We start from the raw sequence: 17391 nt of genomic DNA on the forward strand, positions 1-17391 counted from the left end.
GGCACCCAATTTAGCAGAAAATTGATATTAAACATGTTGCACAACCATTTATTACAGATGTGTCTGGAAAATAATAGAGAAGACATGGGGAAGTAATTCAGTTGGAGAGAAGTCTATATGTTCAACCTTACCTTGGGACAGAGGAATGCATATGGGGTAGTTGAAGAGAAGTCAAAAGGGCAGTAGAAACCAGCAGCACAAGGACCACTGGGGCTAGCCAGACCGTCTGTAGAGCAGTAGTGGCCAGCAGGACAGGTAGAGCAACTCTCCATGGACACACCTCCTATGATGGGTGCACAATAGAGAACAGTCAGAGAATATCGTGAAGGAGATAATGAGAAGCAGACAGCATGAGATCGGAAGTGGATCTCTTTTAAATTCAAATCCAGGTGCATGGAAATGCCTTTTCATGACATGTGCAAACATTAGTGAAGTACCAATGGAGTTGCGAATGCTGCCAAGAGGGCATGGAATTGGAGAGAGGCACCCTGCTGGACAGTAGTGGCCCACAGGGCAAGGGCCATTCCTGGAGAAGTGTTCAGAGCTGTGAGGGGCTGGTTCCATAGCTCCACCATGGCAGAAATAACCCTGCAAACATAAACCTGGACGGAAAAAAAAAAAATGGTGACACCACCTGTTTGATGCCATGTGAGGATACAGATGTGAGTATTTGGCTATAAAGCCAAAGTTATGTTAAATCAAAATTTTAATCTCTGTTCACCTTGTGGTATGGAGGCTCCATATGAGCCACAGTATAGTCCAGAGGGGCAGGGTGTGCAGGCAGATAGCGTGTGGGCACCTGTCTGATTGTTGAAAGTACCTGAAGGGCAGGGCTGAGGCAGGGCTGTCCCAGCAGGACAGAAATGACCTAAAGAGAAAGCAGTTACTTTATGTTACTGCAAAAATACAAATTTGGACAATACTGTTGCTATACCTAAAAGTTTAAAAATATTTAATTTGTGACTGACTTAACGTTTATTTTTACCATCCTCACCAGAGGGGCAGGCGGCGGGCTCTTTAGTGGCTGACGATGGACACGCGGTTCCTTTGGGGCATAATAAGCAACGGGCTGCTCCCGGGGCAGGACTGTAAGTGCCAGGCTCACAGGGCTCCTCATGTGCTGAGCCAATAGGACAGCTGTGGCCAGCAGAACAAAGGTAGCCATGGGAACTATCGGATGGAGTGGGACTGGAGCTGCCGCCCAAGCACACATACCTGTAGGCACAAACAGAGGAAAACAAACTGCGTATAGATTTTGGCACAAGCTGCCACTAGCAAAACTGTAAGTGAGGGGAAATCATTCAGCCACAATTTTAAATTATGTTTTGTGTGTGTGTATTTCTTGTTTTGCAGTACGGCAGAGTGCAGCTCAGGGCACATAAAGTCTGGCTTTATTAATTCACTCAGGTTAAACTGCATGAAAAAACAGAAGTCCTTAATAGCTAGCAGCAGCCAAGAAAAACGTATCTGAATTGTTCTGTGTTTTAATTTTCGTCCACAATATGCCTAAATGTTCCAGTTTTCTTATTTACAGTCTAATACCAGAAGAGAAAGAAACCGAACTACTGGCAGACACTGAAGTGATTGGAAGACATTAAAAGGCCTTTAAAAGTCACTATCCACTCTGAGAAAGAGTGGATTTGAAATTGAAAAGTAGAAGAGTAATAGTAGTGTTTACCCAGCCTGACACGGGAGCGCTTGTGAAAGCTCTGCTATTGCAGGACTGTCACAAAACAGTCCAGGGGGGCAGGGTGTGCATTCATCAACTCCCTTTAGTCCTTGAGCGATGGAGAAAGAACCAACAGAGCAGGGGAGTGGATAGCCAGTGCCTGCAGGGCAGTACAGGCCAGGCGGACAAAGATGACTTCCAGATGAATTTCCCTGAAAAAAGTAAGAAAAAATTATCTAAATAAAAGAAATAAAAAAATATAGTGTATCATATGTGATACATGACTTTTTTTACACCTGTACATCATCTGTGTGATTTTTGTTTTTCCATGGAAATGCCTGATGTATACAATCAGATACATGCCATCCTACTGTGAGCAATAAATTGCACATTGTTGCATTATTTAATGTGTCACTAGATTGAAAAACACTTCAGTTTCCAAAAAAAATGAATTTTATGACAATTTATTGTGGTTTTGGCTTTAAAGGGTTAGAATAGAAGAATGTATTTCACTGCAGAAGGTATCCTGGAAATGTGGCCCTTTTTCTTATAGTGTCTATCACACCTGATGGTACCACTGGAAGACCATTTATGACGTGCCAAAAGAGAGTTTTTTCTTCACAAATAAGACTGTAATACTAAGTTAAAGGTTGAAGGTCCCCTAAAATCATTAGGTATATTTTACTGGCCAGCATCACAGAGGACAAACATCACCTGATACCCAGTAGAGTTTGGACTGGTTGATCCAGCAGGACAGTAGTATCCTGCTTCACAGAGACCTGTGGGCTGGGATTGCCCAGACTGAGAGCAAAACATTCCTGCAGGCAACATAAATTAAATAAAGTCATCATAACAATAATTAGAAATAAAATAAGCAGTCATACAGTGGTTATGATGAAGCAAAATGTTTTTATGTACCAGCAGGGCAGGAGAGACAGGTTTCAGGACTGGACGCTCCGAGGTGGTTCTGCACAGTGCCAGGTGGGCAAGGGAACTCCAGTCCTAGAGTCAGACCTGCAGGGCAGTAGTGACCAATAGGACACAGCACAGGCTGGACAGTAGCTTCACCTGAGCCACATTAAGAAAAAGAATAAGTACACACATTATATTTCCTTTTTATTCTTCTTCATTTTGCTGCTAACATATTTCCTCTATTCCTCCTCTGCACATGCCCAAACCCAAACCAAATCTCAACCTTGCCTCTCTAACCTTGTCTCCAAACTACTGCACCTGAGCTGACTCTCTGATGTACTCATTTGTAATTCTGTCCTTCCTGCCAGTAAAATCTTAGCATCTCTAGCTCTGCCTGCTGACGTTTTGTCAGTGCCACCATCTCCAAATCATACATCATGGCAGGTTTCACTACCATCTTGTAAATCTTCCCTTTTACTCTTGCCTCTGTCACAAATCCCCCTGACATGCATTTCCACCCACTCAACCCTGTCTCTTCTCTTCTTCACTTCTCTCGGGCACAGTCCATCTAATGAGATGCAATTAACAAAGAAATTTAGCAACTTTGGAAAGTCCGTATTGTGTAGGGATGGGTACCGGTATCCGGTGCCATTATGGCAGTATGGCAGTAACCAGACCGAAAAGCAGCGCACATTTCGGTGCTTTTTTTACCTGAGATGTCATACACTTTGGATTCTAGCCAATCATTTTACCTTTGCAAGCGTAGTAGGCAGGCCCAGGTACGTATGTTCTTTTAGAGCAGAGCTACAGATTAAAAATGCCCAAGGCGAAGCGGTCAAAGTCTGACTGTACTTCACAGCAAAAGATGCAAACTCAGCAGCCTGCAACAAGTGCTTTAAGGTGATACTGTGATACTGTCAAAGGAGGTAACTCCTCGAAACTGATGAAACACCTGGCGACGTATAGCATTTTGTTAAAAGCCGAGAAATGTGCCGTATTTGATAGCTTGCTGCGAGACCTCACACCGGGCACATCTACTCCGGGTGGGTTGCCTGTTATCGGACCCGGAGTTAGCAACATCCCCCAAAAACCCGAAGAGGAGAGTCCTGGCCCCTAGCCCTGCCAGTGTAGCAGAAATGATGACGGATGATGATGGCAGCAGCAGCCGTTCTTCTCTGCGTGAGTAGCTTAATGTTGTTCATGTGTAATTTACGTTGAGTATGCTAACCACGTTATTACATTAATGCATATAAGGTGAACTAGCAAACACCGTCGCAGTTACATGCGGCTGTCTTCTTGTTTGATAGCAGATACTCCCTTCACCCTGGCCAAAAAGGCTAAAATGACCAAAGAAAAAGTGGAAAACAGCTAAACATGAGAGGTTTTTGGACGAAGTTTGTGTTTTTTCCATTGATTAAGCACTGCTTCCAGCCAAGAGTGATGTCATAAATCCCCTATATCTGCAGAAAAGGCTAACATTGTTATCCTTTTACAAAAAAAACAACTGAACATGAGAGGTTTTTGGACCAATTTTGTGTTCTCCATTCTTTAAGCACCATTTCAAAAGTACCGGTTTGGTACTGGTATCGGATAAAACTTAAACGATACCCATCCCTATTGTTGTGTAGTTTTAAATGTCTTTAAAAATGTCTCAGTTAGTTTGGCTGAGACAAAGAGACTTTGGATAAGCTCCTCATAATTATAAAGCTTGCTCTGATTATTATAATCATCCAAGAAGGACTTTAAAGAATAACCAGTGAACACAAGTGAATTTGATCCATTTAAAATAAAGTCTCGTAAATATTTTGCTAGCGAAGTATGGTAATGGATTCCTCTCTGGATTACTGCTGATCTCTGAAGGTAAATCCATGTTTCCCACCTTGACAGTAGTATCCAGGGGTACAGATGGTGCAGTTGTATTGATGCGTGTTGCCTGTTTGAGAGCTAAATGTTCCTGCAGGACAAGGCACCGGTGCTGGTGTTCCACTGGGGCAAAAGAAACCAGCTGGACACACAGCCTGATCTGCTTTGCTGGAGCCCCAGTCACAATAAAAGCCCACCCAGCAATTACCTAGAAGACAAGAGATTAAAAGAAAAACAAACTTCTATACAGAAATTACAACTTACAATGTGTAAGCTTTATTTGAAAAGGTACAGTGAAGAGTGACAGGAAAGCAGAGGGAGAGAGAAAGGGGAGGACATGCAGCATATGGTCACCTGCTCATCCCAATTAGCTAAACTAATTGCAGAGGTACTGCAAAGGAAAAAGGCTGTGATCCAAAGTTGAAGTGAATAGTCCCAGTAACATGTGAATATGTGCTGTTGTCTCAGTTTAAGTACAGTGCCACTGGGGGTGTGGTTCCACTATAGGAACATGTAAAGTGTCATTACTGGTTATTAAACAGATCCTTTGCACATCAAAGTAGCCATCTAGCCATTTAGAAGATTTAGCTGTACAGACAGGGACTCTTAGTAAGATCACTTTATTGCTTGTGACGAGAATAGAAGAATAGAATAGAATCATCTCTAATTGTCCCACAAGGGAAATTTGGTTGTAACAGCAGCAAGAAAAACACATATACAAACAAACAGGATACAGGACACAGAACAGAAACATACACAATTTTCTTACATATTTACATCAAGGACAATAGTTACCAACTAATTTAGTCAAAACGCTCTCACTGTATCTAATTCTATTATCCAATAAATCTACCTGCTCTGAGACCTTGCTGGCAGAAAATCCCAGGTGGACAGAGAGATCCAGTTCTGTTGTCAGTGGGGTTTGGCACTTTGGCACCCGTCAGACAAAGAAACCCAGCAGCACACGATCCTGAAGGCTCAACCAGACCTTCAGAGCCACAGAACTGCCCTGCCGGGCATACTAAGCACTGACCTGCAAACACAGACAATGACAGATTTCACTTCACTTCTAACGGCAAAACAAGCTCAAGATCAATCAGCACAGCTCTGAGGGCGCTGCATGTGGCTAAAGGTATCAATGTGTGAAGTGAACTATATTAGAGGGCAGTAGAATAACATAGCAGAAAGATAGAGGTAGCAAAATGCATGTAAACATTCACTCAATGACTCAATGTAGTCTTTAATTTTTGTTTTTAAACTATGAAAGGAAGAACAGCAATACTATTGTGCATCAACACAACTCAGACCTGTTTTTGTATTTTTCATATGATAAATAAGCTAAAGTTTCTGTATATTTTTGTATCTAATATATAATAATTCCTTTCATATTCATGTCTTTAACAAATGCATTTCCAGATATGCAAAGTATTAAAGGAACCTCAGGTCTGAATAATAGTTGATTAAATTACCATAAATCATGTGTCTGAATCAAGCATTCATTGTCATATTTAGACTTCAACCTATATTAAATAAATACAACAACTAGCCATGAATGCAACATAACTGCACTTGTCTCTATTTCCTATAAAGGTTCTGGTATTTTACCTGCACTAGTGAGACCCTGCAAGGGGCTGTAGCTGCCTTTGGGGCACGGGAGTGGCTGATTGTGTGGACTCTCATCCTTTGGACAGAAATAACCAGCTGGGCAGGGCAGAGGGCTGGAGACTCCGGCAGAGCTCCCTCTGGTGGGGCTGGGATTCAGAGGCTGGCAGTGGAACCCAGGGGGACAGGGATTACACTCGTTCTGCCCTGGCAAATCCTGGAACCAGCCTGGCAATGACATTCAGACAGTGAGGATATCGTCAGAAATGTCAGTTTTGTGTATTAACATTTTGATTACCAAGAGGGCATGGTTTGCAGTCATGTTTGCTTTTTCCTCCAGTCTTATTTTGGTAAAAACCAGGCGGGCAAGGTGAGGGGGCACTGCTGCCCTCTGCACAGTAGTGGCCTGCTGGACAAACACCTCCCGATACACTTGACATTGGAGTAGCAGACTGGGATCCCTCTAAGCAGTAAAAACCTAGCAGTAGAAACATTTAAATGTGTTCAAGTCAAGCAGGATAATGAATCATTTGACATAACATAATAATGAGCATCACTTTTTACCTGGAGAGCAGGGTCCAGACACTTCAGAAAGGCCAGGCTGTGAACAGTAAAAGCCAGGTGTGCAGCCTCGACACGAAGAATGATCAACAATGCCGATCTGCTCACTGAAACCAGAGGTGGAATTTGAATTGAACATGGGTCATCTTGACTGTAAATGGATTTGAAATAATTCAAATAATGATAACAGACACACAATGGGCACTATTTAGCCACTAATATTGGACTATTTGTGTTGTTTTACATCTTCAGATCATTCGATGTTTATGGAGGTACTGAAAGATGTCCACCTGAATGTTCCTTTTGGGCATGGTTGTGGTACAGATGTGCCTGCAGGGCAAAAGAACCCAGGCGGGCAAGGGAATCCTGTCACATTGTCTAACGGTGAAGGTTCACTGGCTCCCTCGGCACAAACAAACCCTGCAGCACATTGCCCAGTGGGGGTAGTCCTCCCTTCAAGCAAATATAATTAACAGAGAAGAAAAGTACATAGATTTTTCCAACAATACATCAATACATTTAAACAGCAGTTGTCTGCAAGAAAGATCTGTTGAACAAAACAAACATGGCCAGAGAAATGTACCTGTTCCTCTGCAGTACATCCCGGGGTCACACAGTAAACACTGCCATTCCTCAACCAGTCCTGATATGTTTCCATAGGTTCCAGATGGACAGGGATGCTGATATGCTGATCCACTGGGGCAATAAAACCCTCTCTCACATGGAAGTGGAAGAGTCGTTCCTGACAAGCACATTTCAAATAGGAACATTTGCAATGATTTCTTAGAAAACTCGCCCCAGTTAAAAGGTTACATCTGGGATCCAGCAGCTAAATGCTTTGTCGTTCCATCAGCTTTACCTTGCTCTTTACAATAGAAACCAGCAGGACATGTCTCGCAGCCGGCTTGACCTCGCCTGAACTGGTAGGTGCTAGGAAGGCAGGCTGTCTGTCTGGCGCTACCCTGAGGAAACCATTAGAATCATTTTATTAGATGTTATATGCGGAGAACAACATGTATCATCAGTTGTAATCATAGTGCAACATTATCAGTGGACAGAGTCACAGCACAGGGACTCGGATGAAACACCAACCTGCTATAGTAATGCACTAGTCATGAAAAAATAATAGAGCTGAGGAGGGAGGGTTATGTAAAGACATCACATGCAATATTCATTGATGACTGACAGTAGCTTGAAGCCTGACACTACACGGCTGACCTTCTCACAGTAATGACCAACTGAGCAGGCATGTTGCTGTGGTCTTTCAGAGATCTGTCCCTCAGGACAGTAGTAGCCTTCTGCACAGGGGCCACTTGGCTCAGCCATTCCTTGCTGGTGACAGTATTGACCTGGAGGACACAGCTGGCAAGCCTCAACAGTGGATCCACCAAGGGAACCTGGCGGATAATGTGCACATTGTAGTTAAACTGTTTATCTAGGAGTGATGGTGAAGCATTCGTGTGCGTAAGGGTGTGATAAATTAAGAAATCTGAATTTTAATGAAATGAACAACATAAATTGATTAAGAAGACAAAACTGTTGTTTTGCACACCCACATGCACAGGGCATTAGCTCACTCAAAAGAAAAAGACTTTAAAAAAAATCACCATATCACTTTGTAATTAAAGCCTTAAATAGATTACAATGTTATTTCAATGCAAAGTGCATCCCAACTCCCTCATCAGTTTCTAATTCATAACTGTACAAAGGAGCTACAGCATATAATAATAGGATTCTAGTTGTCTGCCGCAAGACAAGAATACAATTACACGATTAAGCCACTTTGTGACTGCAATTATTCATAGGCGCCTAAGGGGGGAAAATGCTTCAGTGGAAGTTTTCATATTTTTCCACATGATTGAGCTGCAAAGGTATACACCAGTTCAAACAAGGACGTCAGTGGGAAAACTGATGATGTTCAGAGCAAAGGGGATTAGGTTTTGTTTTTCTCCGTTTTACTATTTTGATTGCGTACTCATTCATCATCAGTTCATGGCCTGGGTACAAGCCAGGGATTACTGATTTGTCCTCAGTTGCTTCTCCTTTTTGATGGAAGAGAAATCACAATGCACAAGCTTCTCTTTTGTTAATGAAATCAATAAATGTACACAAAGAACAATGTATTTGTTATATTACTCACAGACTACAGCTACATAACAAAACTGCAACAGCTCACTTTTTACAGTTCCCAGAGGGCAGGGCAGAGGAAGCCGGGTTCCAAGGGGGCAATAGTGTCCTGTGGGACAAGGGTTGGCGTGGGGTTCAGAAGAGCCTCTAGGGCAGTGATATCCAGCTGCACAGGGTCCTGCTGGAGCCTCTAGGCCAGTCTGATTGCAGTAAGAACCAGCCTCACAGGAGTGAGGGTAAGCAGAGCCCATAGGACAATAGAAACCTGAAAAAAATCAGCCAGACATTGTCCCTGAAATGATAACACTTCAACAAGAGAAAGTTTCCAATTAACTAAGTGATCCCTCCAGGGACAGAGGATTTTCTCACACTCAAACTTTTATTCTCTGCTTCTTCTGTTTCACACAACTACCCTCACAGATTTTCCTTTACGTTTAAAGGAATGTTATTACTTGCAAATCTGTTCTTTTAAGCTCGTATATCAACAGTGTTACTTTTATGTGCCTCACCACCCAGCCATCTGCAGCTCTTTATCGCCCATTCTCTCTACTGTATTGTAAAGTCACCTTGTTATGTAAAGTGACGGGAGATGGAAATGAAATCTATTTAAATAAAATCGAATGCCCTTGCCATTGGTTTAAGGCGGGCAATTTGAACCTTTCAGAGTGAGATTTATTTGGGGGGTTTTGTGCTGCCACTAATGTTTTTTTAGTGCGCTTATTTGACAAACTATATTTCTCTCCTTATTTATAGAGCAAGCCATTAAACACTAAAACTAAGCATTCATCATTCAAACCACTTTAATGTGATTTAACATTTCAGCCATAATTTTCTGACCGAGTCGCTAAATAAACCGAGACTAAGCGGGAATCAAACCAAAGTACATCACACAAGCTGCACCGATCAGATAAAGTAAGTTGCATGTCTTACCATTTTCAAAAAATTAGGCTATCATGTCATGAGCAATGAAGATAACTAAAGTATCACATTAAGTGCACAAGTTCACTGCCAGGATTTACCCACCCCGAGGGCATATATCTCCTCTGTAGGTGGAACACGCAGACTGTGGCGTCTTGAGACTCGGCTGTGAATCAGTCACAGTCTGATCTAAATCTTCCCGTGACACTGCTGCCGCTTTGATCCCACTAGCGTCTCTCCCTGTAACACAACATTGTAGATAAAGCATGAAAAATAGTTGAGTTATAATCTTTGTCTACCAGACATGATGCCAAAGAGGAGCCTCCTTTTTTCCCTCTACAATGCCTATTAAACCATTTTGTCAGGGGGGGACAATGTAACATTGTATGGCAATGATTAATTGCAGAATACTTAAGGTCAACCATGAAAAGCCACTGTCTTGTGGGATATTTATCACTACTTCTAAAGCTCTGCACTGTGGTAGACCAGTTTGAGCAAAGTGATGTACTGCCCTTATAAACAAAGCATTTGGTGTCTTTACAAACAGGAGAAAACTATATTTTATCAGAATTACCTGAGTTATTAAAGCAGGGCAGGTTTTGCATCCAGGTGGCGTTCGTCCTTATGGTGTAACCCTCTAGTATTTTAAGAAGACAGCTGGACAAAGATGAGTTAGCTCGAGGTGTGGGACTATCTGCACCTCCAGAACAGAAGAACCCTGCAAAACACAGACCTAACACAGAGAGGAATTAGAAAAGACTCTAAAGCAGCTGCTTATGAGACCCCAAAAAGTTGTTATGGGCAGAAATTCAGCAGACATGACTAATGGGAGCTGTGCAACTCCTGAATCTGCACTTAGGGTACTTGAGGTAAAGCTGAATAATGAAATAATGTGAGTTTTATTAATTTTTTTCCATAACTGCAAACTATTCAAAAACAATTTATAACAGTCTCATGACTGGTCTAATTCTCCACCTGTGGGCTGTGAGGCTCCAGGATTCAGGCAGTATTTCCCTGGGGGACAAGGACGGCATTGGGGGAGAGAGAGTGCGCCAAGCTCGGGAAAGAAGCTGCCAACAGGACAGGGTGTGGGAGACCCACTTCCCTGAGGGCAGAAATGTCCCATGGGACAAACATCTCCATAAGTCTGGGAGACAGGAGAAGGCTCAGTGGATCCCGGGGAACAAAAATGTCCTGTAGTAAACAATGTGGTTAGATAACTCACAGAGGACGCTGAAACATTTACAGTTTAAAACATTGTAGGAAAACGGAGTTATTCAGTGGACGCCACAGCTTAACATAGCACAGGCATACAGAAAAGATATAGAAAATCCAATCTTTCAGTTGTCTGACATGAATTCCCGAGGTGATTATGGGCTGTCAGACCTGGGCTGCAGGGTCCAGACGGCTCTGTCAGAGCGCTGCTGTTACAAAAAAAGCCAGAGGGGCAGAGGGAGCAGTCACTTAGGGACATCCTGCCAGCTGATGGACTGACGTGGCCGATTGGACATGGAGATGGCATGGAGGAACCTTTCAGACAGTAAAAACCTAGACAAGGTAGCATGTCTCGATTAATAATTAACATCAGTGTAAACATATTTCTCTCTTTATAACATTTTTTTTAACATATGTGTCATAATGTGTTTTTGCATTACCCGCTGGGCAGCTGTTACAAGCCGGATGTCCAGACAAGGACTGAAATGTGCCAGGAGTACAGCCAGTCGGCTCCGCGCTACCACGCGGGCACGCATAGCCAGGTGGGCACTGGTGACCTGCCAAGCACATAATGAAAAATCCAAACTGTCATTGTTTACAATGAAAACAAAATTTGAAAAAAACAAAACAAAACAGAAAATGATAGTGCTGCCATGACACGTCCTCTTAATTTCTTTTATGTACCAATTATGCATGAAATAAGCACATCTGGTGTATTTTCCCAGGCTCAGTGTCCATGGAAACAAAGCAATGAAAAGGACAGTGGCTCTTATCAGTATTACCGCTGTACAACAATCCTGTGGGAGGAAAGGAGAGCAGAAAGCGGGCTCAGCAGCAGGTGCTTTGTCTTGACAGACATGAGCTTGTGGCTATTTATAGGTTCTGCCCCATTTCATGCTCAAATTAGCAAAACATCTTTATAATAAAAGGTAAAAAGGCAACAAAGAATCTCTAGGTGTACGTGTAATATAACAGGAGAAGGATAGTTTATGGGTGGGATAAAAATATGTCTGTGAAGGTTCTCAGGACTCTCCACCATTTGACCTTAGAACTGAAGAAGCCTCTCGGATGAGAGGTGAAACGTCTTCAAGTAACTTAAAGAAGTCCAGACGCTTTTCTTTGCAAGCTCCTTTGACGGTGGGATAAAAACCTCTCTAGTATATTTCGAGCATCTTTTACTATGTAGATTATTACAGAAGCAAGCCTCAAAGTAGAGCGTTACAGTTAAAATGACGGACAAAAGAGCTGATTCTAGTTAAATGCCAAATTTAAACGTGTAAAATGAAAACAATCTGGTTATTCTAGTATTCTAGACAACATATGTCGTCTCAAAAAATGAAGGGATAAGTTGAAAGTGAGCAAAAGAGATAAAGTTGGCCTATACTGTATGTGATCACATGCTACATGAAAGTGCAAAGACCACTGTTAAACCTGAGTTGACCCGCAGTGATGTGTACTCCACCTGGCTGATGTCCAGACGCTGATCCTGCTGGACAGAACCACCCAGGGGGACAGAGGAGGTCAGCAGAAGTCTGAGCCCATGAAGGGCAGTAAGAGCCTGGGTAACAAGCTTCACAGTCCGCCTTGGACTCAGCCGCAGACCTCGCAGAGAAGGTGCCTGAATGGAGGAAACAAATGATCATGGAAGTACATAGACACAGACAAAGAAAGACAAAAATACAAAAGACACAGCTTGGAATGACTGTCATTTTTCACACTGAAGTAGAAAAAATGACAGTAGTAGGCTCCATTAATTCATCTGGTTAAGTAGCTAGCTGCTCATCATGACAGCTTTATTGGACTGCTGTTGAGTTTTATGACCTTCTCTAAAGTTCTGGATAAATAAGCCATTATACTTTACCTCTGAGAGCTTTATGTCATTGTATACTACCTTTGGAGACAGTGTAATAAAAACCAAGCGTACTTGTAAAACGCTATAGCTGATGCTGTTGATGAACATATTCATCATACAGCTTTATCACAAAACTTTCAGAGTAATAGAAATAATTTTGTCCTTATTTTTTCCAAGGTCTTTCTTGACTGTCTCTTGTTTTTTTTTTTACCTGGAGGACATGGGCTGGGCTTTGCACTCCCTCTAGGACAATAGTAGCCTTCAGGACACACATCTCCATGGAACTGACCCAGGGTTGATTCACCAGGAAGTGGGGATGGAGATAGGGTATCTCCTGTAACTGAGACAATAGACCTTTATTGGATGTCATTACTCATTAGGTAAGTGAATGACCTAAAAGGCCAGAGCCATTTTCTGCAATCACAGAAAGAAAAATAATAAGAGATGTAGTGGGGACTGGTAAATGTTTTGTGAAGACCTTCTCAGCTGTGCTGAGTCAAAGGGCATGAAAATGTTAAATAAAACCTGGAGTGCACCGAAAGAAAATTCTGCACAGAAAGATATTTTTCAAGCTGTGTCAGATGACCTTAACTTTTTGTTGTTGTTGTTGTATTTCAAATACCATTACTAAAAAAACTAGTTTTGCATGTTTTATGCATTTATTAACACTATGTAAAGGGCAAGAGGAAGAAAACTGTCACCTGTGGTATTACCCCAAGGCGTGGCAGATCTGGATCCTTCTTTGCAGTAGAAGCCGGGGTTGCAAAGGCCAGATGGGAAGGAGAGACCGTCCTTGGCACAGAAGTGGCCAGGCAAACAAGGCTGACATGCTTCCAAAGAAACTGCTCCTGGCAAACCAAGTTCATACATTTATTATAAAATGGAAAAATAAAAATAAAAGTTAGACATTTCAACTCCACATGGTAGTTATCTTAGGAGACACTTAACAGTTTGTAACTTAAGGTACTGTAAGTCTGGGTATAATGTTCCAGTGTCAAAAACACTGAGTAATTAGTCAGTATTACATGTCACCTTCTATGGAGCTGAAAGTGCCTGCAGGGCAGGGAATCATGTAGCTGGTACCCTGTGGACAATAGGACCCTGCAGAGCAGCGGCCTCCTGTTGGGTGATCCTCTGGTTGGGGAGAAAAAGAACCCTGGATACAAAGGTAACTAAGTGCAGAGAGATGATGAGGATAGAGGTGATTGCAAGGGGTATGTGGGATTAAGGAAGTAATAGATAACAGAAGGACAGACAGGAAGAGATGGAACATATAAGGAGATTTAATTACAGAAGGGGATGGTATAAAAATATAGGGAACGAAAATGTCTTTCTTAATCTGGCTGACCGCTTAATGAAGTGTGTGTTTAGTTAGCCTGTGTTTACCCAGCAGAGCAGACCCCAGTAGGAGCAGCCAATCCAGAGGAACTGCAGTAGCTCCCTGGAGGGCAGAGCTCACAGTCTGACTTATTGGACAACCCCATCTGCCTGCTGAAGGTGCCAGCTGGGCACGGGAATGCTACACCATCCTGCGTTCCTGTGGATAAATATGTATAATAACTACAGATTGTCCCTGAATACACATCACTGAACAGTTTGTAAAGACCCCTCTTATCTTGATTATGCTCTATAATGGTCATTTACATAATTAGAAAGCCATTTTGTGTTAGAGTCTTCTATTAGTGTGCGCACAAAACAAGAGCAACACTATATTTAGTATTTGGCACTCATGTCACACATATCTTTATTTTATTATGCAAATGATAACCTTGTACATTTCTCATGAATGTATTACAGCAGTGATACTAATCGTCACCTACCTGATGGGCAGTAATGTCCTTTAGGACACAGCATGGGAGTGTGAGTCCCTGACACATGCCCAGTGTCAACATCCACTAAGCCAGCACAGTAAAATCCCCCAGGACACTTAACACAGTCTGGCTGTAAAGAAACAAATGATGCAGAGTTTTCTACACATTACATACAAAATGATAACTACACTAATATCAGCAGATGTTAGAATTGGATGCCAGCCTCACAATAAATAAAAACCCACCTTCTGTTGATCATATATAGTTAGTTATTAACCTTATTCCAGATTTACTTTTTTAAATAGTTTTCAAAACACCATATCAAGCCTATATATGGCTTGTACACGATCACAGTCATGACAGTTGTATAGTATGTGCACCTTGCCTATTAAAAATAAGCAACCATTCATCCTCATGTTTCTCACCTGTCCTGGTAAATGTTGGTAGGTCCCTGGCAAGCAGGGTACCTGTCTATCAGAACCAGGTGGGCATCTGCTTCCAGGTGAGCAGGTTTTTGAATTGTTTTTTCCGCCTGGACAATAAGAGCCAACTGGGCACATTTGAGAAGGGAAAGAGAGCCCTCTGGTGTCACACATGAAACCTAAAAACATAAGCAACACTGTTAAGCAGATACAGATGTGATATGAAGGGATTATTACCCTATAATTCAAAGAATGTAAGTGAAGCTTTATCTTTTTGAAAATGCAACGATTTCCAACCTGGAGGACAATGCAGGCAGTCACTAAGATGACTGTTTCTGGTTTGGTTGCTGTAATGACCTGTTGGACAGGGAACTGGTGCTGATGAGCCTTGGGCACAGTAATGACCTTTAGGACATCTGTCACCTGTGACCCCACCATCCTCCGGTGTGCGTGACCAGGCCCCAGAGACACAGTAATACCCTGCGCCACACTGACCTGATGGAGCACCTTTCCCAGGATGTGCACAGAAAAAGCCTGGTTTGAGAAGAAATAATGTTGATATCAACTCGAAGGGAATATTACCACCAATAACACCAGGAAATGAAAATGAATAAAAAGCACTGTATATAGTTTCAGTTTTAATGGAGAGAGACAGAATATCAACCAAAAATTCATCCTCAAGCAAAACATGGCTATTTTTGGTAAGAGGTTTCCTCTTTAGGTTTCTTGGCTGCTGTTACCTTGGTGGTATATTTTGTGTCACTGCTGGATGACCCATCCACAAATCATCTTAAATGTTATGGCTGAGAAAAGGAGGTTCCTGTGCAAAATGTTGTGGTACATGTCCCTGCTAAGTTGCCCTGTACCCTTAGAAGAACATGAACCCAAAGCATAATGTTTCTACTTCCATGCTTCACTATGGGGATGATGGTCTTTGTGTCATAGTCAGTATTTCTCTTCCTCCAAACACAGCAGTTTGAGTTGAGGCGAAGAGCTCAATTTCAGTGTATTCTGACCTCAGCACTTCCTCCCTAAGCCTTCTCTGAAACATTTAGATGTTCACTGGCAAACTTAAGATGGGTCTGTAAATGTGCCTTCTTGAGCAGGAGACACCGTAATATATTACCAGTGTTGTTCTTGGTGATTGTGGTCCCAACTATCTTCTGATCATTAATACGCTCCTCTCACGCAGTTTTGGTTTGATCCACCATCTTTCTCATGATCATCCTCACCCCATGAGGCAGGATCTTGCGTGGACTCCATCTGACGGGCATTTTATATATATTTTTCATTTCTGAAACAGTTATCATCTCCTCACGAAGCTTCTTTATGATGATTGATTGATTGCTTGCTTGCTTGCTTGCTTGCTTGCTTGCTTGATTGATTGATTGATTGATTGATCTGTGACAGCCAGAATTCTGGCTGTGTTATATGGGATCTAATATCTATTTCCCTCAATCACATGCAATTCATATGTGTTTTATACAGTTTTATACAAATACATTATACTTTTGTATATTATACTTTTGTATAATGTATTGTGTCTCTCTCCATTTAAATGAAACTACCATAACAATTATACACTGTTCATGTTATTTTAAGTGAGCAAAATCTAACTCAGCAGGGGATCAAATCATTATTTCCGTCACTGTGTCTATTCATTTACTCCTTAATGACATGTTTAATAATAACTGTTTTTTGACTAATTTTAATATACAATGTTAAATTAAACCCTGGGCCAACTACTTAACCTTTAATACAGTGACATTTAATTGCCATAAATGATGTGTGACCTGGAGGGCACGGAAGACAGTCCTGGGGTTTTGCCATCTGAGTGTGGGGATTGATAGTTCCAACTGGACAGGGGTACTGGTGTTCGGCCCAGGTCCCAGATGGACAGTAATGACCCACTGGACACTCATAACTCTCTGTCAGAGAGCCATTAATTGTGCCAGGACAATAAAAGCTATGCAGACAAAAACAGGATAGAATAATTTATCTTGTAGCAACAAAACTGAATGTAATTGTGTATACACGTATATACAGTATAAAAATCACTCTTGCACTACTCTATGTACAGTTACGGGTCTTGGTCATTTTTCTGTATCAGTTTACAGTCTCAAGTGACTGTGCAAGGCTGATAAGTGAGTTTACCCCTGAGGACAGGCACTGCAGCTGGCTTGGCCATCTTCTGTGCTGATGGTTCCCAAGGGGCAGCGCTGAGGAGCCACAGAGCCCTCAGAGCAGTAATAACCTGGTTGTGTGAAGACAAGAGTCATGAAATAGATGCACACTGAAGCACAAACTAAGACATGCAAAAACCACGAAGAGAGGCTTCGATTTCCAGTGTGAGTCGAGTAGCTGCTTATGTGTAGCCCTATTATCATGAAAGAGTTTTGCTTACCTTTTCATGAAACTTGCTTATGTGAACTTTAAACC

At 42.0% G+C, this 17391-nt stretch overlaps 2 protein-coding genes across 2 annotated transcripts in view; both read right to left on the reverse strand.

Moving 5' to 3' along the window:
- Nucleotides 1–8759, reverse strand: part of LOC146503959 (uncharacterized) — a 31180-nt gene extending 22421 nt beyond the window's left edge. Inside the window, 16 exon segments of the mRNA XM_085130643.1 lie at nt 132–283; nt 438–602; nt 722–868; nt 995–1215; nt 1679–1881; nt 2384–2487; nt 2588–2737; nt 4461–4652; nt 5298–5477; nt 6050–6274; nt 6345–6524; nt 6611–6714; nt 6898–7060; nt 7191–7349; nt 7467–7569; nt 7826–8759. Of these exon segments, the coding sequence (XP_084986769.1) occupies nt 132–283; nt 438–602; nt 722–868; nt 995–1215; nt 1679–1881; nt 2384–2487; nt 2588–2737; nt 4461–4652; nt 5298–5477; nt 6050–6274; nt 6345–6524; nt 6611–6714; nt 6898–7060; nt 7191–7349; nt 7467–7569; nt 7826–7933 (2556 nt within the window). The 5' untranslated portion in view covers nt 7934–8759.
- Nucleotides 8760–8896: 137 nt separating this feature from the next.
- On the reverse strand, nt 8897–17339 carry LOC146503960 (uncharacterized). Its single transcript, XM_085130645.1, has 15 exons — nt 17107–17339; nt 16746–16918; nt 15250–15486; nt 14956–15131; nt 14540–14660; nt 14106–14256; nt 13752–13891; nt 13421–13567; nt 12931–13053; nt 12330–12485; nt 11308–11424; nt 11039–11200; nt 10628–10846; nt 10227–10385; nt 8897–9892 (listed from the first exon to the last, which is right to left on the reverse strand). Exons 1-15 carry the CDS (start codon nt 17337–17339, stop codon nt 9750–9752), a joined length of 2457 nt encoding a protein of 818 aa, XP_084986771.1. The 3' UTR covers nt 8897–9749.
- Nucleotides 17340–17391: the final 52 nt, after the last annotated feature.

The sequence above is a fragment of the Neolamprologus multifasciatus genome, chromosome 14 (genome assembly GCF_963576455.1).
Source record: "Neolamprologus multifasciatus chromosome 14, fNeoMul1.2, whole genome shotgun sequence".
NCBI lineage: Eukaryota > Metazoa > Chordata > Actinopteri > Cichliformes > Cichlidae > Neolamprologus > Neolamprologus multifasciatus.

Bases quoted from the DNA above. Each gene is read 5' to 3' on its own strand.
- LOC146503960 (XM_085130645.1), bottom strand. From the start codon at position 17,339: ATGATAATAGGGCTACACATAAGCAGCTACTCGACTCACACTGGAAAT. The intron at 16,919-17,106 runs GTAAACTCACTT...TTGTCTGCATAG, and splicing joins TGCAGTGCCTGTCCTCAGGG to CTTTTATTGTCCTGGCACAA. The intron at 9,893-10,226 runs GTAATTCTGATA...GTTGTGTTACAG, and splicing joins GCCCTGCTTTAATAACTCAG to GGAGAGACGCTAGTGGGATC.